Here is a 23602-nt window from a genome sequence, read left to right as displayed (position 1 = left end):
GTAAATTATATATGACGATTAGGGCGGTCATCTTTTTCGGTAATATTATTTTGTGTAATACATGCTTCAGTGAATTAAATTAAATGACATCTACTTTATTAATGCAACAAATATAATTTGTCAGTGTTTTGTGTATTCTGAACTACAATATCCTGTGATTAGCCCATTCAGCGGTTACTGTAGGTCAAACTATACAAACAACGCATCTAATTTACTTTTAGGCTATATGTAAAAACAAACACAGTTTTACAAGAAATGTGTTTTGTCAACACTTACCATGTCTATAGGTTTAGATTAGCTGACGTGATTAGGCATTCACAATGGTAAAATCCATTATAGGGGTGGTCAATTGTATATCTATATTATCTAATATTTAATTAGTATTATTGGTATTTAAGATGCAGATCAGAGCAAACTACTTTTTATTTAGAGGACTGACATGCCCAACCCCCCCCCCCCCCCTCCCCCCCATTTACATGCTACTTTCACATTCTTCAGGGGCGATCAGGCATTAGGGGGGTCAATCCCCCCCTAACCCTCTTGTAATTCGCACCCTGAATGTTGATCAGTTGAAACCTCATCCCAACTTAGTCAGTTAAAAGTATAATTCACCCAAAATTGGTAAAAATCATTTACTATTCCTCCAGTTTTTTTTTTTACTTCGGTTGAAGGAAGATATTCTGAAGAATGTTGAAAAAACAGCCATTGACTTCCATAGTATTATTTGTTTCTACTATGAATGTCAATGGCTGCATTTTCCCAAAATCCTTTACAGTATCTTCCTTTTTGTTTACAACCACTTGACTTCATTCATTAATTTTCCTTTGGCTTAGTCTCTGATTTATCAGTGGGGGTCGCCACAGCAGAATGAACCTCCAACTATTCTGGCAAATGTTTTACGCAGCGGATGCTCTTCCAAGCCACAACAAAGTACTAGGAAACACCCATACACACCCTCATTCACGCACACTCATACACTACGGCCAATTTAGTTTATTCAATTCCCCTATAGCGCATGCGTTTGGACTGTGGTAGAAACCGGAGCACCCAGAGGAAACCCACACCAACACGGGGAGAACATGCAAACTGACCCAGCTGGGACTCGAACCAGCGACCTTCTTGCTGAGCCACCATCCCGCCACCACTTGACTTGAGTAAAGTAAATAATGATTTGGCCTAGTCAATTTGTATTAAGTGAACTATTAAGCATTTATTTTATGGTGACTTCATAGGCTATGAATATGTGACACATCAATTGTGGCTATATTGTAAAAGCAAGCAGAGAAAAACAGAAGAAATCAACCTTTCAGGGGTAACTGAATGTCATATTTTTCAGTATTTTCCTGTTTTGATATAGTGTAATAGGCTATGTGGAACTTGAGTGACAGAACCTAAATATACGAATACTCCTTTATTCTGCGTCTGTTTGACTTGAGTCCACTGTGCAGCAGAGTGTGAAAGAGTGTGCCTCTCTAACCAGTGGCAGTTCAGCTTACATAATCACTCTCACAAACCCTCAAATGTCCCACCTTATTCAAATGGTCCCCTTCCCACTGATATAGCACAAAATACGCTACAATCATGTCTAAATATTTCTGTTAAAGTGACTAAAATCCTTGTGAAAACTAAGGCTGAAATGCAGGTTAAATAAGAGAGAGTGGGGCACAAAGGAACACTTTTTGGTTTTGGCCAAATAATGATAAAGTAATGGGGTTAGATAAACAAATAAGCACTGAAAGTATGATCGCTGGACCTAAAGTATTGCCCAGTGCCAGGAGTAACAATGTTACTGTTTACCTCACCTGCGGGGCATTGTAACAGACAGAGGGTTAGTTGTAACACATGCTTATGAAGTCAGATTTCACACAATTCATTTACATTCAGTTTACTTTAAATAGTATATTTCTTCAGTACTTTTTTATTCTATATAGCACAGCATGTTTATTTATTTATCTATTGGATAAACACATTTGGATTTATTTGCATTATTATAATGCATTTATTTGCATTATTAGCATTAAAATAAATTTTTTTCCATTAAAAACTATTTTCTATTAAAAACTTTTTTAATATACAGCTTAATAAACAGTGTGTGGCTTATTTGTAACACCCTGTTACAACTAACCCCATTGTGTTGTGTTTTCCTCAAAACTGGCTAACACTCACTGTTTTTTTTTTTACATCTTTCAAAATGGTTCCATCTTTTAGCCTATATAAAAGACGGTAATCACAACAATGTGATTTAACTTTTAAATACTTTTGAGAACAATTAAGATTTTACTTACTTTAACAAATGTTTTTACAAATAAAATAATATTGAGTATAATAAAAAATACTTTTATCCTGCAAAAATGGTTTCTCCTGTGTTTCTCATCCAAATTTCGCCAATTTTTTTCAATAATTGTCAGGAAGATGACTGCCGACACTGTGGTAAAAAACTCTGATCAAATACCTTAAAACTCGGTGTTACATGTTACTTTGTGCCCCGCACTCCCCTCCCTAAATCTTGATGAGAATAGCTAATTATGTCACAAAAACTATTTATTTTTATTTGTGTTTGAAAGAGGGTGTGTGTTTATTATTTTAATTATTTATTATTTTAGTTTATATATTTTGTTTCTATAAATGTGAATTTAGTCATTTTTTAGTTATAAGGTTGTATCTGAAATCGCCCCTATAGCCTAGTGCACTATTTGAGGGAGCAACCATTTGTAATGGTGTCTGAAACCATAGTGAACATTCTAAAGAGCACTTAATCTATCCCACAATGCACTGCAGCAACGAGTGTAAAACCGTTGTTCACTAAATGGCTAGAACAGGCATGGGCAAACTCGATCCTCGAGGGCCGGTGTCCCTGCAGACTTTTGCTCCAACACTAATCAAACACACCTGAACACCCTAATTAGTGTCTTCAAGATCACTATAAAGCTACAAGCAGGTGTGTTTGATTAGGGTTGGTGCAAAACTATGCAGGGACACCGGCCCTCCAGGATCGAGTTTGCCCATCCCTGGCGCTAGAAGATACCCATGAGAGTTTGCGCGGCAAATTAATTCCCGCGTCTGATCACAAGATGGCGTCTACCACAGAATCTGTACATCTCTAAATAAATGATTATTTAATATTTAAATTAACAGTATATATGTACAGCAATTAAAATGCTTTGTTTCATTGTTAAGACAGCTCGCTAAATGTTAAATAACAGAGTCTGACCAAAACACAAACAAACAGCATCCATTTAATTCACTCACCTGCTTTCATTCACCAAGTGGACAATATTAGCTGTCTACTGTAGGGAAGAGTGATGCATAGGGGGATTTCTGACACGGTATAAGATTTCCAATGTTGTCAATAAACTGTTTGTGTTCATTAACTCTGGTTTATATCCTTGATCCAGAAGGTCCAACACTGTGAACCCAGCCGTGCGTTCACCTGTCTACCCTGATTACCTGCTCTCTTCACATAAAATAGCATCAGTTGTGGAGCACTACATGCAGTTCTGCCACCTGGTGTCTTAAAGCGACAGCACTTTGAACGCTGTATTTTAAACCTAATTTATTTTAATAGTGGCCAGCAGGAGGGACCACATGTCTAGACCAGTGTGTCTTAATCCTGGTCCTCGTAGCCATCTTGTTTGATGAACAAAGCAATTTTCTCATATAGACTGAACATGTTACTTTACAAACTGTACTGTACATAAACCAGATAAACAATTTACATTATTCATTCATAATGTAATGTTTTATATTATATATTTTAAAATTTATCTGACTGTCAAGAGTCAAAGTACAAAACTGCAGCAAATGTGGTCTTGCAATAACAAAATAATGCCAAAATGCGCATAAAAATAGGTGGATGGAACATAACTGATACTGTAGGTCATCTCCACCTGGATTTTTCACCTCTGCTAGCTCCACCTTTTTCTGTTAGATTTCTGTCTCCAAACCCTCAGAGAGTAGGTAATGGTTTTATTGATCATAATGGTAATTGCATAGGTTTTAAAGGAAACTAAAATGGTCTTTGTGGTTGTGGTACTCTGCTGGTGTCATGTTAAAACCATTAAATCCCATATATATCCCAAAGCACACTACAAGAAACCATTTAAATATACTGGTTTTAATGGTTAAGAGTTGATGATTTGTAATGTTTTAATGGTATCTGTGGTGGAAACCATTAAAATTTCTATGTGTTTTTTTTTCACAGCACACTCTAAAAATTCTGGGTTGTTATAGCCCAACTCAACTGGTGGGTTAAAAAGAATAATTTAAATTGAATTGAAAAAATTAACGCAATGTTGGGTTTGTCAATATTTAACCCAATGCTGGGTTACAACATCTTAGCACTGTTCAGTTTTATGCATATCTGCTTTCTCATCTTGTTTTATAAAGTTGCTGCTGCTGAGACTTTTTGTCACTACACAGAATAAACAGCCTTTGTGAGAAAATAACTTCATTTAATCAATCGAAAGTCAAAGGAATTCATGTTAGCCCTTACACTTGTTTCAATAGTGAGTAATACACAGATTTCCATCTCCATATATTAGAAAATCCCAGATTTCCTAACGGTAAGAGAGGCATGGTATATTGTGGCTGAAGCTGTCAACATTTGGAGAGCCACTCCAAACACAGAAGCAAATGCTCAGACTTCCAAAACAAACATTTTTTCCGGTGAATTTGCACATATTGTTCACTTAAAAAAACAATGTGCACTAGCAAAGTAGGCATTGTACATTTTGATTTCACACAGACTTAATGTTTGAAAATTGACCATTTGACTTTAAACTGGAGTTCAAACAGCACTGTAGCCCAATGTTGGATTAAATATGGACAAACCCATCCTTGGGTTAATTTTTTCAGTTAAACACAAATGACACTTTTTAACCCAATATTTAGGTTTGTCCATATTTGACCCAACGGGATACAACCCTGCTGAAAATGAAAGGTGTGCTGGTAATGTATGTTTTGATGCTGGTTTTGTTGGTCTCAGTGCTGGTCTTGCTGGTTTCAACGCTGGTCTCAGAGCTGGTCTCACTGGTTTCAATGCTGGTCTTGCAGGTTTCAATTCTGGTCTCAATGCTGGTTTCAATCCTGGTTTAGCTGATCTCAGAGCTATTCTTACTGGTTTCAATGCTGGTTTGGCTGGTCTCAGAGCTGATAATGCTGGTTTCAATGCTGGTCTTGCTGGATTCATTCCTGGTTTAGCTGTTCTCAGAGCTGGTCTTGCTGGTTTCAATGCTGGTCTCAGTACTGGTCTTGATGGTTTCAATCCTGGTTTAGCTGTTCTCAGAGCTGGTCTTGCTGGTTTCAATGCTGGTCTCAGTACTGGTCTTGCTGGTTTCAATCCTGGTTTATCTGGTCTCAGAGCTGGTCTTGCTGGTCTCAGTGCTGATCCTGCTGGTTTCAATGCTGGTCTCAGTGCTGTTTTTTTAAATGCTGGTCTTGCTCGTTTTGATGCTGGTCAAAACTCGTCTCAGTGGTGGTCTTGCTGGTTTCAATCCTGGTTTAGCTGGTCTCAGAGCTGGTCATGCTGGTTTTAATGCTGGTCTCAGACAGTACTGGTCTTGCTGGTTTCAATCTTCGTTTAGCTGGTCTCAGAGCTGGTCTTGCTGGTTTCAATGCTGGTCTCAGTGCTGATCCTGCTGGTTTCAATGCTGGTCTTTGAAATGCTGGTCTCTGGTCTTGCTCGTTTCGATGCTGGTCAACACTGGTCTCAGTGCTGGTCTTGCTGGTTTAAATGCTGGTCTCAATACTGGTCTTGCTGGTTTCAGTCCTGGTTTAGCTGATCTCAGAGCTGGTCTTGCTAACTTCAATGTTGGTCTCAGTACTGATCCTGCTGGTTTCAATGCTGGTCTCAGTGCTGGTCTTTTAAATGCTGGTAACAATGCTGGTCTTGCTCGTTTAGATGCTGGTCAACACTGGTCTCAGTGGTGGTCTTGCTGGTTTCAATTCTGTTTAGCTGGTCTCAGAGCTGGTCTTGCTGGTTTCAATGCTGGTCTCAGTACTGGTCTTGCTGGTTTTAATCCTGGTTTAGCTGGTCTCAGAGGTGGTCTTGCTGGTTTCAATGCTGGTCTCAGTACTGGTCTTGCTGGTTTCAATCCTGGTTTAGCTGGTCTCAGTGCTGATCTTGCTGTTTTCAATGCTGGTCTCAATGCTGGTCTTGCTGGTTTCAATGCTGGTCTCAGTGCTGGTCTTAAAGACCAGCTTAAAAAGGCCAGTAAAAGCATTGAGACCAGCAAAACCAGCATTGAAACCAGCAAGACCAGCACTGAAACCAGCAAAACCAACATACCTTACCAGCATATGCTGCTTTTTCAGCAGAATCCAGCATTTTTAGTATGTATCTTACTATTGTAATTGTGTGTATTTTTTTTACTGCTATCATTCATCTTTAATACTTTTAATTTCCTGGACTTTTCACACTCTGATATAAAGAAGTATATAAGTGTAAAAAAAAATAGCGCTGATTGTCATGACAACGACGAAGCGCTCTCATGCGGCATTTCATTTACACATAAATAAAGCCGAGAAGCACATGCTAACTGCTAACGCGTTTTGGTGCTTGACAAACTCTAGCTGTTGGAAATGCAAATATAATACATACATAGCTTTTCTTCGGCGGAACACCATGTGACAGGAGCGTTACGTGCTGATTAAATCTCTGACGAAAGCACCGCCAGCAGCTCTTCAGCAATTATGAAGCGGAGCAGCGGCTCTGAAGGACAGCAGTGACCGCTCGCCTCGCACTCTCTGCGGATCAAATACACGCCAAGACACCGGCACATCTGCACATGAAATGCACCTGCCTTTAGCGACGCATTGTCTCATATCTTTAAACCTCAAGGTCCTTCTCTGTTAGTGTTAACAAGACAAACACGAGCTCTGATGTGACTGCATGTGTCTATTAGTGTGAACGCGTTTTTACATCCATCACGTCAAGCAATATTGTCGCATGATGATGAGATATTTTGAAGCCTGAACGCGAATTTATGTATCAGTAAGCCTGGTTTCCAGCGGTGCACATCGGATCGCCTGTCAAAATACCATCAGTTCTCTCCAGCCTGTGTTTATCGAGGAAATTGGGTAAGAAATGGACTAATGCAAGCGCTGAAATAGCTTAAAAGTGGATTTTTGTGCATGCACAAATCAGTGATTAATACATAGTTATTATTACTATCATAGCATGCGGTGTTTACATATATTGTGTATAGTTCAAACTGTGCATTTAGTGTTTACATGTTGCTTTGTTCCCTTGAGTCTACTCAAATGTATGTTTATGAACATATGCATGTGGGAAATTATTCAGTTTGTGTGTATGTGTATGTGTGTGTGTGTGTGTGTGTTTGAAAGAGAAATGCATGTGCATTTGTGTATCTGTGGCTGAAAGGTCATCGCAGACAGGCTTGCAGTGTAATCAACGCTATCAGATATTCAATGCTTTAAAAGCTTCTCCTTACTCCTCCAGTCAAACAAACACAAGTAGGTCATAATGCATATTATTGTAAGGTGACCTTCAGCATTTTCTCAGAGGTCTGACCTTAATTGACTGTATCACCATGGCTTATAAGTATTAGAATATTATTTGGACCTTATATTGTATATTATAGAAGAGGTGATGTAACAATGCAGCACATGTGTAGCTTACTGACCAATTTGGACTGATTTTAATTAGACTTTACAATGGCTTGACAGCATAAGTGTGGTTCAGTCAGTCGCTGTGGAGTGACTGACTCTCATCCACCCCCACAAACCACTAGTTTTTCAGGCTTCTCCAATTATACAGTTCTCCACGCTCAGCACATCAGCGAGCCTAACAAGCATCTATCTATATTTACAAAGTCACTTGCAACATGAGGTGGCACAATTAAGCATAACATTGTGTAAAGAGGACCTATTATGAAACCTTTTTGCAAGATGTAAAATAAGTCTTTGGTGTCACTAGAGTGTGTGTGGGAAGTTTCAGTTCTAAATACCACACAGATAATTTAACTCTTTGTATCTGGGTCTTTTAGTGTTTGATCGAAATGGTGCCGTTTTGGTGACTGTCACTTTAAATTCATATGAGATTGTGCTCTTTCAAAAAAGGGCGGAGCTACAAATGCATATGTGTCAGCATAGTGGCAGATTCAAAACTAATGGCGGACGGCTGCTTCTCACTCAGGGCTGTTTAAGCTAATGAGGGAGAGATTGTGAGGAACCTAGCATTTTTTTACAGTGTGTAAAGTGTTACCTTTGAATAGTTTTTCAAATTGAATAATTTACAAAGGGTTTCTTATAATTTCAAGATTATTATACATTATACATTAAAAATGTGGGACAGGTTAAGTAAAATACACTCTAAAAAGAGCTCTGTTAATCCAAAATTAAGTTGAATATGGACAAACCCATTTAATGATATTTTTTAAAGCCCAACTGTTGTGTTTGTCCATATGTGATCCAACATTGGGTTAATACAACCCAGCATTTGTTGGGGGGGGGGGTATAATAAAAATACACTCAGCGGACATTTTATTAGGTACACCTGTCCCTGCTTGTTTACGCGAATTTCTAATCAGCCAATCACATGCCGGCAACTCAATGCATTTAGGCATGTAGACATGGTCAAGACGATCTGCTGCAGTTCAAACTGAGCATCAGAATGGAGAAGAAGGGGGATTTAAGTGACTTTGAACGTGGCATGGTTGTTGGTGCCAGACGGGCTGGTCTGAGTATCTCAGAAACAGAAACTGGCCTCCAAAGTCACCAGAGCTCAATCCAATAGAGCACCTTTGGGATGTGGTGTAATGGGAGATTTGCATCATGGATGTGCAGCCGACAAATCTGCAGCAACTGTGTGATGCTATCATGTCAATATGGAGCAAAATCTCTGAGGAATATTTCCAGTACCTTGTTGATTAAGTCAGTTCTGAAGGCAAAAGGTGGTCAGTGAGTGTACATGCTAATAATTTAGCGCACATATATAGAGAAGTGCACTTTGGAGTTCATTTCTCTAGTTAACTAATGAGCCGCAGACACTGAGTCTTGCCTGAGGTTAATGTAATGCAACATGAAATATTGTTGACACGCTGTTTTATTTGCGTCACAGAGTGAAAGTTTATCATTTGCATGTTTTGAAGGCTGCGACAAGAGAGTATCAAGAGATTAAAATGCATTAAGATTAATGTAATTTATATAGTGAACATTGTGCTGTGTTATTTTACATTAGATTATTGAATTTCTCTACCTAAATCCTGCCAGACTTTCTTGAAAACCATAAAGTATTGTTTATTTTATTTTTAATCTTTGCTTCTATGTATCAATGTATGCTTGTAATTTATTATAATTCATTTAAATGCACTCCACTTCAAAAAGAGCTATTTAAGGCATCTGATGATTTATTATTCCATACTGTATTCATATCGCAGCATAGATTGGAGGAAAAAATATCACAACTACAGAATTTAAAAAATTGTTCTTTTAAAGTCTGCATGAAATCAAAAATTACACTGTTATTTAAACAATTAATCAATGCAAGTTAATTCACTGAAAACACTTTGTTTTGGTAATGTTTATTTATATGTTTTTTTCTCGCAGTGCAATTCACATTGACACAATATAACATACAGACAATACAAAACAAACAATACATAATGCCAGTTTTACATATTCATTAGTACAGAATTTACTTTAATTAAAGGAGAGGCAAAAAAAACATCCCATGTGAACCAATTTTTATAGTATTATATAGCTATTTATTATATATATTTATTTATATATATATATATATATATATATATATATATATATATATATATATATATATATATATATATATATATATATGTGTAGCTATTTTTTTGTACTATAATAAAAATGCGAAAAACATAAATAAATAATTCCATATCAACAAATTATGCATCATTAGAATATTAATTAGACCTCTAATCCTAAAAAGCGTAAAAAGATGACCACAGTTTCTCCTACTAATGTGTTCTTAGTAATCATGACCTCCTCTGATGATGTTAATTTGAAGGATTGGATGAAATGGGCTTAGCCACGCCCCTCTTATTAGTTTGCTTTGAGCGAAAGGTGAGAGGCAGAGCTCAAAAATAAAATAAACCACGCCCCTACTCAATATTCCATTTCAGTCTGCAATACATCATCATACGGAACTAAAAGTCTTGTAATCTGTCCACCTATCTACTGAAACCAAAATAAACACACATATTCAACTGGATTATACAGTATACACCATGACTCACTGCAGGAATTGCATATGTGTGTGTGTGTGTGTGTGTGTGTGTGTGTGTGTGTGTTCAAATATTCAAATATATGCTTAGCCACGCCCCTCTTATTAGTTTGCTTTGAGCGAAAGATGAGAGGCAGTGCTCAAAAATAAACCACACCCCTACTCAATATTCCATTTTAGTCTGAAATGCATCATCATACTGAACTAAAAGTCTAGTTATCTGTCTGTCTATGCAAATCAAAACCAAAATAAACACACATATTCAACTGAATTATACAGTATACACCATGACTCACTGCAGGAATTGCATATGTGTGTGTGCGCACATATTCAAATACATGCTTAGCCACTCCCCTCTCAAAAATAAACCCCGCCCCCTACCCAATATTTCACTCCAGTCTGAAATGCATCATCATACTGAACTAAAAGTCTAGTTATCTGTCTGTCTATGCAAATCAAACCCAAAATAAACACAAATATTCAAATGCATTATATACAGTATGCATCATGACTCACTGAAGGAATTGCATGTGTGTGTGTGTGTGTGTGTGTGTGTGTGTGTGTGTGTGTGTGTGTGTGTGTGTGTGTGTGTGTGTGTGCGCATATTCAAATACACCCACAATGACTCATTCCATGCGGGGTCATTGCTAGGTGGAGTCTGTATTTTTGTCTCTTCCCTCTCCTGCTGGTCACATGATCTGCGTTATTCCACACCGATAAGCAAAAGCATCTCGTCGTGTGCTTGACTGTAACAATCTTGTCAATACAGACAAAGCCGGTCAGGCAGGGAGAAACTGGACAGCGAGGTGAAAAGCATGTTTACTGTGCAAATACACTGACACGCGACTCTGAAATCCGGCTGCTGGCTATTTGTCGCAACATTTATCATTTTGTTAGGGCGTTTGATAGGTGCATGCTTTACATTTTGATATATCATTTGATTTACAGTGGGGGAAATAAGTATTGAACACACTGTCATGTTTTTTTCCTGGGAATAATATTTCTAAAGGAGCTGTTAACATGGAATTGAAGCAGATTTTGGTACAAACCCAAACAATACAAAGATGAAAATAAATCAAAACAAACAAAATAAAACCAGCAAAAAAAGTTGTGTGTAATAACACTGAAATGACAGAAGTGCTGAACTACTGAAATGTATTTAATACTTTATATAGAAGTCTTTTTTTGGTGACAGCAGCTTAAAGACGCCTCTCATACGGAGAATGAAGCCACATGCATTGCTCAGGTGGGAGTTTCTCACAGACTTCAACAGAGTGTCAAAATCTTGATGGTTCTGTTGGTCTCGTCTATCAAATCTGAGCTTTATTTTGTATTCTCTATTGGATTCGGGTCAGGTAATTGGTTGGGCCATTCTACAACTTGATTTTCTTTCTCTGAGAGGATTTCAGAGTTTGCTTGGCTGTGTTTTGGATCATTGTCTTGCTAAAATGTCCACTCTGGTTTCATCTTCATCCTCCTGCTAATGTAGATATTGGACTGAAGCAGCTGATATTCATTTACACTGAGGAAGGGCAGAGGGTTGCTGAAGAACTACTGAGAGATTTCAGCTGCTGTCTGGGCTTTCATTGCCTTTCTATACCTCCCTTTCTTCATGTGTTTAGTACTTTTTCCCTGCATCATTTAATTTTATTACACATAACTTCATTTGTAAACTAATTAGATTTGTTTTCTTTGCTTATATGGATTTCTTTGGTTGTTACCAACATCCGGGGAAAATTTCATGTCAACAGCACCTTTAGAAATATATATTATTTAAATACTTATTTCCCCCACTGTGTTTATGAAGGTACTGTGATGTAATAAGTGTCATTTGGCCACAATAAACACAATAACGCCTGTATTCGCTCATGGGTGTTGTTGAGAGTGATTGTGAAGGGTTTGTTATTGATTTTTAACTGTAAAATCTAAAACGTGAAATATACAAATGGAATTATTTCAAGCAGAGTTGAATATGTTGATCAATAATAATTAGTTGAACATGTTGACCAATGGTTTGCATCTGTTTGCATCATTCTGTTGAGAATTTTGATACACACATTTTTCCCACACATATCATAAACAAGTATATCATCATAACACTCATAATTTACTCACTGTCAAGTAGTTACAGATTATGGGGTGCCGCAGTGTGTAGCACGATCGCCTCACAGCAAGAAAGTCACTGGTTCGAGCCTCGGCTGGGTCAGTTGGCATTTCTATGTGGTGTTTGCATGTTAACCGTGTTCGCGTGGGTTTCCTCCTGGTGCTTCGGTTTCCCCCACAGTCCAATGACATGTGGTGTAGGTGAATTGGGTGAGCTAAATTGTCCGTAGTGTATGTGTGTGAATGAGTGTGTATGAATGTTTCCCGGTGATGAGTTGCAGCTGGAAGGGCATCCGCTGCATAAAAACATATGCTGGATAAGTTGGCGGTTCATTCCGCTGTGGCAACCCCTGATTAATAAAGAGACTAAGCCGAAAATTATTTATATATATATATATATATATATATATATATATATATATATATATATATATATATATATATATATATATATATATATATATATATATATATACACACACACACACATTCTCCAAAAACTCTCATAGAGGATTCCAGATATGCCAGAAATAAGCTTATAGGTCATAAGACTAATGGTTCTAAGGGCAATCTGATTCAGCCACATATTGACTGAAAGAATGTTGGTTACCAGTTTTCAACATTCTTCAAAATATCTTCTTTTCTGTCCAACAGAATATAGTAACAAAAACTGGTTTACAAGAAATGAAGAGTAAATAATGACAGAATTTTAAGTTTTCCGAAAACTGCCTATGTAACATAACGAGTCTATGGGTACAAAGTAAAGTAAACAATGTAATTTGGTCAGTTGGTGTGTTTTTGAGAAATGTTGTAAACTCTATGCAGTGTGTTCTGTGGGGAAGGGAGCGTTCACAGCTGTGTCTGTTGTCTGCACTAGTTTTTGTCCAGCCTGTCATCTGTCATTTTACAGCTCAAACTAGAATAGAAGCGCCGCGAGCTAGAGATGAAACCCATCACCTTGAAAGAGTTTCTCTCGTGTGTTCAACCCTTAATCTGCCATATCAGGGAAATATGAACCGAGTCAATTATTTTTTAAGCATAATTGTACAGTTTAAGTCAAAATTATTCGCCCTCCTGTGATTTTTACTTGTTTATTTTTTATAATATTTCCCAAATGATGTGTAACAGATTCAGGAATTTTTCACCATATTTCACATAATATTTTTTCTTCTGGAGAAAGTCTTCTTTGTTTTATTTCGGCTAGAATAAAAGCAGTTCTTGATTTTTTTAAAAGCCATTTTAAGGTCAATAATATTAGCCCCCTTAAGCAATATTTGTTTTGGATTGTCTACAGAACAAACCACTGTTATACAATAACTTGCCTAATTACACAAGCTTGCTTAATTAGCCTAGTTAAGCCTTTAAATGCCACTTTAAGCTGAATACTAGTACTACTAATACTACTTTCTGTATTAATTTTATGGAAAATTACAGTAAAAAAGACAAAAAAAACACTAATATTTAAAAAGAAATAGATAGTATCAACTTAAGCGCATAAAATAAAAAACAAAACATACCAACAGATAACAAGGTAAATAATAACGTGGTTTAACAAAAACTACAATTGTACAATCTGTACACACAATACACTCTACACACAATACACTCTACACCATACTTAGGAAAGAAAAATAATCAAATTGCTGGAACAAGGACTTGGTCTACTCATTCATTCATTCATTTTCTTTTCGGGTTAGTCCCTTTATTAATCAGGGGTCACCACAGCTGAATGAACCACCAACTTATCCAGCATATGTTTTACGCAGCGGATGTCCTTCCAGCTGCAACCAAGTACTGGGAAACACCCTTACACTCTTGCATTCACACACATACACTACGGACAATTTAGCTCATTCAATTCACCTGTAGCGCATGTGTTTGAACTTGTGGGGAAACCGAAACACCCGGAGGAAGAACAAGCAAACTCCACACAGAAATGCCAACTGACCCAGCTGAGACCCGAACCAGCGACCTTCTTGCTGCTGATACTACTACAGTGTCTACTTCTACTGATACTACTACAGTGTCTACTACAACTAATACTACTACAGTGTCTATAACAACTGATACTACTACAGTGTCTATAACTACTGATACTACTACAGTGTCTACTACAACTGATACTACTACAGTGTCTATAACTACTGATACTACTACAATGTCTACTACAACTGATACTACTACAACAACGTCCACTACTACTACAACTGATACTACTACAGTGTCTATAACTACTGATACTACTACAACAACGTCCACTACTACTACTACTACTGATACTACTACAGTGTCTACTACAACTGATACTACTACAACAAAGTCTACTACTGATACTACTACAATGTCTATAACTACTGATACTACTACAGTGTCTACTTCTACTGATACTACTACAGTGTCTACTACAACAACGTCCACTACTACTACTACTGATACTACTACAATGTCTATAACTACTGATACTACTACAATGTCTATAACTACTGATACTACTACAGTGTCTACTACAACTGATACTACAACAACAACGTCCACTACTACTACCACTGATACTACTACAGTGTCTATAACTACTGATACTACTACAATGTCTATAACTACTGATACTACTACAGTGTCTACTTCTACTGATACTACTACAGTGTCTACTACAACTGATACTACTACAACAACGTCCACTACTACTACTACTGATACTACTACAATGTCTATAACTACTGATACTACTACAGTGTCTACTACAACTGATACTACTACAACAATGTCCACTACTACTACCACTGATACTACTACAGTGTCTATAAATACTGATACTACTACAGTGTCTACTACAACTGATACTACTACAACAACGTCTACTACTACTAATAGTACATCTACATCGACAACATCTACTACTTCTGACACTACTACACCAACAATGACTGTAATTTATATATTTACAGAAATTTGTAATTTTTCACAAATCAGCTATTAGGAATGAGTTATTAAACTATTGTGTTTAGAAATGTGTTGAAAACGGTCTTCTCTCCGTTAAACAGAAACAGAAATAATACAAGGGGGGCTAATAATTCTGACTCCAAATGTACACACACAATATTAGCCAATAAAAACATGAAAGTAATCCTATTTAATAGTGACACAAAACAAAAGCAAAACACCGACACTCTATTGCACAATCTACAACCCAGCATTTCTCAAGAGGTTTTAGTTCCTGTTTTAGCCAACGAATATTATCCAAATCTAACAAATCCAGAGTGATTTATAGTGATAAAGAGCGGAAATGACTGATCCACTGTTGTATTTTGTTCACTAGGTAAGGATGGAAGCGGAGCAGCAGATTCAAAGCGAATCCAAAAGCAATGATCTGGCGTCATCTGCACCACCAAAAGCACCATCAGAAGCATCTCCTCCTGCAGTCCCGTCGGCTCCGGCCAGACCACGGCGGCCCCAGAGGAGTCCACGAGTCGAAGGATCTATCGACGTATCGGAGCCCAAACCTCCAGAGTCTCCAAAACCCAGCAGCCATGATGAACCGAACGCTGAAGCTCAGGCTCAGCTCAGAGTTCATGGACCTCCGACTGCGCTGAAGCTTTCAGGACATGCTTCTGTGGCTCGGAGCCATATTTCCATGAGGGCCGCATCGCTTCCTCAGGCTCCGTCATATAAGCCTCCGTCTGCAGAGTCAGTGCTTCACCCGCAGCGCGCTCTTTCTGTCGCCGGCACCGCAGACACACAGCCGCAGGTGGCAGAAGACTTCAGGTAACATTTCAACTATGGAGCCTTTTCCGGCTTTTTCAGTAGTGGAAGCTGTCATAGTTGGTAAACTTTGAGTGCAGTTAATAGGAGAGTATAACAAATACATGTTTTACCATCCTATTTGCTGAAATAATTAAAGAATATCTCCGCAATGGTGTTATCAAGACTTGTGTGAGACTGATAACGGCAGCCAGAAGAGAGAATAATGTCAAATTTAATAGACGCTGCATTAGAAACGCCTCACATAATTTGTTCTTTGTAATTTGATGTAACGATGAAATAATACATGCATAAATACATATCAATGTTCATATGTTTTACAAAACAGCATCTATATATTAAAAACGTTCAGTTATTGATCATCTTGATAAGTTTTATAATATATGGCAACCATTTCTTGATCTCCTGGACCAATATAATGCAGATTCTGAGCAGCAGCGTAATGCTTAATATGCTCACTACCCCTATTGACTGCCTCTTTGTATTTTCATTGAAACCGTTTATACGCCTGCTTGTTTTTTACTAATAACTTCATTTTTATTTGATTATTTTTAAATCAAATTTTCTTTATTTTAATATTATTATTATTATTATTATTTTCTTTGTATTATCATGCTCCTTTCTTCTTTATTATTGTTGTTTTGTTGTTTGGTGATTATTGAAAAATGTAAAACTAATAATTCAATTCAATTCAATTGACCTTTATTTGTATAGCGCTTATACAATGTAGATTGTGTCAAAGCAGCTTCACATAAAAGGTCACAGTAAATAGGAACAGTGTAGTTCAGTTTGTAGTGTTTAAGTTCAGTTCAGTTTAGTTCAGTTCAGTGTGGTTTAGTAATCACTACTGAGAGTCCAAACACTGAAGAGCAAATCCAACGATGCGCAGCTCTATAGATCCCGAACCATGCAAGCCAGTGGCGACAGCGGAGAGGGAAAAAAACTTCACTAATTGGCGAAAGTGAAGAAAAAAGCCTAGAGAAACCAGGCTCAGTTGGGCACGACCATTTTAATTTCTCTGCTGGCCAAACATCTTGTGTAGAGCTGCAGTCTCAGTGGCGGAGGCTGGAAGCTGGCCTCAGCGAAGACTCGTCTGTCCCTGGAGCGTCACAGGAATCAGTCTTATGTTTTCCACTCCTCCATGACCACCACAGTAGCTGTTTAGGATACGGCCTGGTCCAGGATATGGAAACCTTGGGATCATCTCGTCATTGGTCTTGGATCAAATCAGTGACTCTGCATAGTCTGAGGGCCTCGGGAAGAGTATCCCCAGGTGGAAATGGAGAATAAAGAGAATAATTAGCGTAGCTGCTGTTCATAGTGTATATAAACAAGATGCAGAAACCTGTGTAGAAGCCCGCTAAGTGGTGCAATGAGTGTATGCTTTACTAAACAGATAGGTCTTTAATCTAGTTTTAATAATAAGAATAAGAACACTTGCTAAAAAACTTTCAAGGATTTAAGATGCTGATGAGTGTTAAATGCATCATAACAGTCTTGTGAAAAGGATCCGAAGCCGCTTTATACACACAGACGTTTCCGGAAAGTTAGCAGTAGATTGCAGTGGAGTGATTGAGTGTAAACAAGCCATTTCTTTTTAAAATGTGCTATAAAATATGCTCCGTCAATTTTCCTGAAGGAGAAAATGTAACAAAAATGTAAGTCAATTTCAGATATTTGCCTTTATGTGAACTGTGCAATTTGGAATTTGCCAGTAAAATTATTATGGTAATTTTACAGCAATTCACAGCACATTTTTAAAAATGTACTGTTAAAATCATTCATTAATTTAATGGCAATTTACAAGTGCATGATTTAATTTACTGGTTAAACTGTTCTGGTAATTTTACACCAATTTGCAGCAATTAGTTGAAATTTACTGATAAAACCAGTCTGCAATTTTACAGCAGTTTACTTCAAAGTTATTTTAATTTACTGGTAAATCCGTTTTGGTAATTTTACGGCGATTTACAGCAATTTTTTTAAATATATACTGATAAAACCAGTCTGCAATTTAACAGCAATTTACAGGATTTTTTTTTAATATATACTGATAAAACCAGTCTGCAATTTAACAGCAATTTACAGGATTTTTTTTTAATATATACTGATAAAACCAGTCTGCAATTTAACAGTAATTTACAGCACATTTTTGTACGTACTGAGAAAACCATTCAAGTATTTTTACGACGATTTACAGCTATTTTTTTAATTTACTGATACATTCATTCCATTAATTTTATGGCAATTTACAGTGCATTTTGAACAATTCCCTGGTAAATGTGTTCAGTAATTTTACAGCACTTACAGTGCATTGCAACTTTTTTTTTATTTACTGGAAAAACCAGTCTGGTAATTTTATGGCATTTTGCAGCACATTTTTTGATTACTGATAAATCCATTATGGTAATTTAAGGGAAATTCACAGTGCATTTTTTTATTTACTGGTAAATTTACGCGATTTACAGCACATTTTTAATTTGCTGGTAAAACCTCTCCTTTAGTTTTATGGCAATTTCCAGCACATTTTTAAATTTACTTGTAAAACTGTTTCGGTAATTTTACACCATAATTTTTCATTTACTGGTAAATTTCGTTCCAGTAATTTTACGGCAATTTGCAGTGCATTTTTTTATTTACTGGTAACTTTATGACAATTTACAGCACTTTTTTTAACTGGTAAATGCGTTTTAGTGATTTTACAGCAATTTACAGCACATTTTTTACATTTTATTTTAAATCTATTTGCATTTCGAATTTATTGGTAAAACTGTTGTGGTAATTTTACAGAAATTTACCGTGCCTTTTTAAATTTGCCAGTAAAACTGTTCCGGTAATTTTATGCATTTTTTAAATCTATTGGTAAAACCATTCTGGCAATTTTACGCCAATTTACAGCACTTCTTTATCAACAGGTAAATACGTTCCAGTAACTTTACGCCAATTTACAGCGCATTTTTGAATTTACCGCTAAAAACATTCATTGGTAATTTTATGCCAATTTAACACACATTTTTATTTATTTACTGTTAAATCGGTTCCAGTATTTATTATGGCAATTACAGCGTATTTTTGCCAGTAAAACCATTACGATAATTTTACGCCAGTTTACAGCACATTTTTAAAATTTACTTATAAATCCATTCCAGTAATTTTACATAAAATTTATAGTGCATTTTCGAATTTACTGCTAAAACCATTCTGGTAATTTTACACCTATTATAATACTAATAATCTTTAATATTTTTAAATACCATCTTTAAAATCATGTCAGTAATTCATTGCAATTTATAGTGAATTTTTTAATTTGCAGGTAAAACCATTCTGGTAATTTTGCGGCAATATATTGCGCATTTTTCACTCGTTTTGGATATTTTACTGAAAATATGGTACATATTGTGCCTTTAAGACATAGATTTTCTACAGGTGAATAAAGGAGCGAGTTATTTGAGATGTAGGAGTTCATCAGGTCTGTCTTCTCTCCAGCTTCATCATGTCGGAGTGTTTTAGAGCTCCGACACCTTAGTCCACTCCAGCAGTCATTTGTGCTCCAGGCTGATCTGCGCTGAAATAGTCTTGTGTGTCTACTGCTCACAGCGCCTTGGCTTGGATTAAAACTTTGCCCTTCACTTCATTTGAAGAATATCACACAGTAATGATCAGAAACTCTTAAAATAGGCATGGGTGGATATATGTAATTTTTTTAAGAGGTGTTTATGGTATAAATGGGGTATAGCACTTTAAAATAGAATAATAGTCAATTTTTACATCACCTGAATGCTATTTTTAAGCTGAATGCATTGATATATGGGTTGTTAGGATAGAACCAAATTTATTTATATATATATATATATATATATATATATATATATATATATATATAATATTATATTTATTTATTTTATTTAAATTTGTATTATTATTTATTTTATTTAATTACATAATTATTATTTATTTTTTATTTTCTTCAAATAATTATATCAAATAGTTTTTGAAATGTATATTTATTTTATATAATTTACATAAAAATAATATATAATATTATATAATTGTAATATACAATTATTACTATTAATAATATTATTGTTAATATTATGTTAGAATAATATTTTTTGGAGTTAAAAAAAACAAGAAAATATTATATAATTATATGTGTAATATTTTTATGATGAATATTAACAATAATATATAATAATAATAATAATTACTATTATTATTATTATAATATATATATATATATATCATTATAATATATCACTATTATTATGTTAGAATAATATTTTTTGGAGTTTAAAAAAAGAAGAGAAAATATTAATATATAATAAAATGTATAACGTTTATATGATGAATATTAATAACAATATTATAATACATATTATTATTAAATAATTACATAATGAAAATATCATTATACAATAATATATATATCATCATTATTATGTTAGAATAATATTTTTTTGGAGTGCATAAAAAAGAGAACATGTTGGTGTTATTATTATATAATATTTATATAATGAATATTAATAATAATATTATATAAAAATACATCGTTATATAATAATATATATAATCATTGTTATATTAGAATAATATTTTTGGAGTGCAAAAAAGTATTAAATATTATTATTGTTATTATTATTATTATTATTATTATTATTATTATTATTATATAAAATGTATAATATTTATATAATGAGTATTAATAATACTATTCTAATAAGTATCATTATTATATAATTGTATAATAAATATAGAATTATTTAGAATATATATATCATTATTAATGCGTTAGAATAAAAATTTTTGGAGCACAAAAAAAAGAGAAAATATTATTATTAATAATATTATCTAAACTTTATAATATTTATATAATGAATATTCATAACAGTATTATAATAAATATTATTATTATTATATAATGATATAATAAATACATCATTATATAATAATATATATCATCATGTTAGAATAATATTTTTTGAGAAATTGCCTTTACAATTGTCTAAATTAACTGTTCAATAATGTGCATTAGTAATCAAACATTTAGTTTTTATATAGTTACAGTATGAAATTACCTTAATAATCAAATTATTTTTGGCATGCAAGAAAAATCTGTAATTTTGACCCATACAGGGTAACTTTGGCTATTTTGAAAATATTGCCATAAATTGCCAAATATACCCATGTGACTTGAGTGGTCCTGGGTCATAAATGAACAAAAGGTATCACAAAAAATATAAAAATCTAGTAAGATCCTATACACAAATAGTCCAACTTTCAGAAAGCTCACTAGATGCATGTAAACTTACATAATGAGGCATTCGTTAACATGTTTAGTTAAGATGAACTGATGCGATGTGACTCGACAAAACTAGGCTACTCCCTTTAGTCAACAATGCTGTCTACATTGCCAGTGTGTAATTGTCCTGGTGATTTTCTCACTCCCTTTTCATTTCTTTATCTAGTTTATTCATTATTTTGCAGCAAACATGTCATTTTAGGTGAAACACAACCTGTCAGTGTCCCTGCTCCATTATGTCAACATGCCAACTAAATTAAATTAGGTTGGGAAAACTCTGATTAATGCAGTGTGATACAGGGACTTCCAAAGGGACTGCAGACTTTTAAGTGCACTAGATTGGCTTTAGGGTGCAACTGTTGTTGGAAATGCTGCTTATAACATTTTTTATGGATCATTTCAGTGTTTATTATAAATGTGCACATTAGTATTTTATTTAACCCACATTAAAAACACACTATAGTGATTTATAGGAAAAACCACAATGTTTTTGAACCATACCATCAGCAGTGCAAGGATAAAGAATGAGCCTCCTCCATTCGGCCTCTTTACTTTCTCTTTACTTTTACTCTTAAGGAGTCTTAAGGAGTATTTTTCAGTTTATTCATGACAATTTGCATTAGTATAATGTTATTTTATAAGCAGTATTATTTATTATCTGCATATTTATATTTGTTTTATTAAAAACAAGTCTAGATTTGTCCACCTGTGGGGTTTTAGAGACGTCTGCATCACTGTATGTGGCATAAGAACAGGACGTGTGTTTGGATATAACTCAGTTTTTTGACCACACTTCATTATTATTGTTCATTTATTCCTTTGCTGGAAATTAGAACTGAATTTAGAAACAGTTTTAAACAAATCTACGTACGGTACGGTACAGGTCGGTGCGGTTCATCTTTATCAGCCTTGCGTTTCCTCTGCTAAAAGGGTACCAATGGTACGATGGTACGACAGAAAGTTTCAGACGATGTCATTTTTACTCCAGGAAATGTCACAGTAAAGCTGTACAGGTTGTTCACATATCCTAAGCACTTCTCACAAAACAGATGCTTTATACACATCAATACTTGTGTAGAAATGTTCACTATGTAAGGGTTCTGCCACTCTGGTCTTGTAAATTCTTGTTTTGGTGGCAGAGTCCGGACACTAGCTCTGTTTTGTCTTGTCCTGTAGTGCTTGGCTCGAGTTTTCTTGGGTCGAGCACTTGTTTGTCATTGTCTGGGTGCGCCTCATCATAGGTGCGCTCGGACCGTGCACACTCTCGCTTGATGCGGGCGTGCGGTCTACTTTACCCTGCATCGCGCTGTTTCATTCTCAGCGTCTCAGTCTAGTTGGTTTCGGTTTTGGTTGGCGCTGAGATGGAACATGCGCGTTGCATTTATGTGAGCGCACGGTAAAGTGTTTTCACTTATCGTGTGCTCGTGTCTTGCGTCGGTCAAAGCACGTAGCTCTGTGTTTACATTGGTTGCGTGCTTTTGTTGTGTGCTTCAGTGTTGTCTTGTCATACGAACACGCGGTTAATGAGTTCTCTCATTGGCTGCGTGTTTTAGTCTTGTTTTATGTGAGCACCTGGCTTGTGTTGTCTCTGTGTCAGGTGCTCTCCCATCTATTGTCTAGTCCCACCCTCCTTGTTAACCCATTATTAGTTAATTATGTTCATCTGTTTGTGTGTTGATTTACTCCTGCTTATATTCTCCTTATGTCTGCTGTCCTGTGCTAGTTCGTCGTCTATACTTCCCCTGTGTTCCTGCTCTAGCCTTGTCTTGCCAGCCCAACCAAGTTTGTTTCCCAGTTTGTGTTATAGTTTAATGTTTTCCCCCTCGGGGTGGTTTTTGTTGTTCTTTTGTTTTATTTTTAAATAAATTCTACTTTACCCTGCACTTGGGTCCTCTCCCCTTTTTCCCCTCATCGCACTGTGACACACTAACCTTTTTATGAACATAATTTGATTATAACAGCAAATCAATGATTGAAATAGCCTACTGTAACGTCTGCAATTATATAAAATAAATAAATAAATGAACATATATGAACACATACAGACCCATACAGTCTCCGATATGTTACCAACTACAGATAAACTACACTCAGCATACATTTAGTCCTTATTTGGGTTCAAAAACAACACACAATATAGCCTACAGTCAGTGCAAACCTCTCATCTGTGTCTTTAATCTTCAGCAGCACATGTAGCCTCTGTTAGAACGTAATTCTGT

The 23602-nt window shown here is 35.6% G+C and overlaps 2 protein-coding genes across 2 annotated transcripts in view; one reads left to right on the top strand and one right to left on the bottom strand.

Annotated features, from left to right (window-relative positions):
- sftpbb (surfactant protein Bb) overlaps positions 1-23602 on the bottom strand; it is a 298486-nt gene that overhangs the window by 143894 nt on the left and 130990 nt on the right. The gene's annotated exons all lie outside the window — the stretch shown is intronic.
- Positions 15569-23602, top strand: part of inpp5jb (inositol polyphosphate-5-phosphatase Jb) — a 37653-nt gene continuing 29619 nt past the window's right edge. Inside the window, exon 1 of the mRNA XM_056458825.1 lies at positions 15569-16087. Coding sequence (XP_056314800.1) covers positions 15648-16087 — 440 coding nt within the window. The 5' untranslated portion in view covers positions 15569-15647. The remainder of the gene's footprint in view (positions 16088-23602) is intronic.

This window comes from Danio aesculapii, chromosome 5, assembly GCF_903798145.1.
Source record: "Danio aesculapii chromosome 5, fDanAes4.1, whole genome shotgun sequence".
In the NCBI taxonomy this organism is placed as follows: domain Eukaryota; kingdom Metazoa; phylum Chordata; class Actinopteri; order Cypriniformes; family Danionidae; genus Danio; species Danio aesculapii.
Note: the sequence above shows the minus strand (reverse complement) of the source record. Positions and strands in the feature narration are given on the sequence as shown.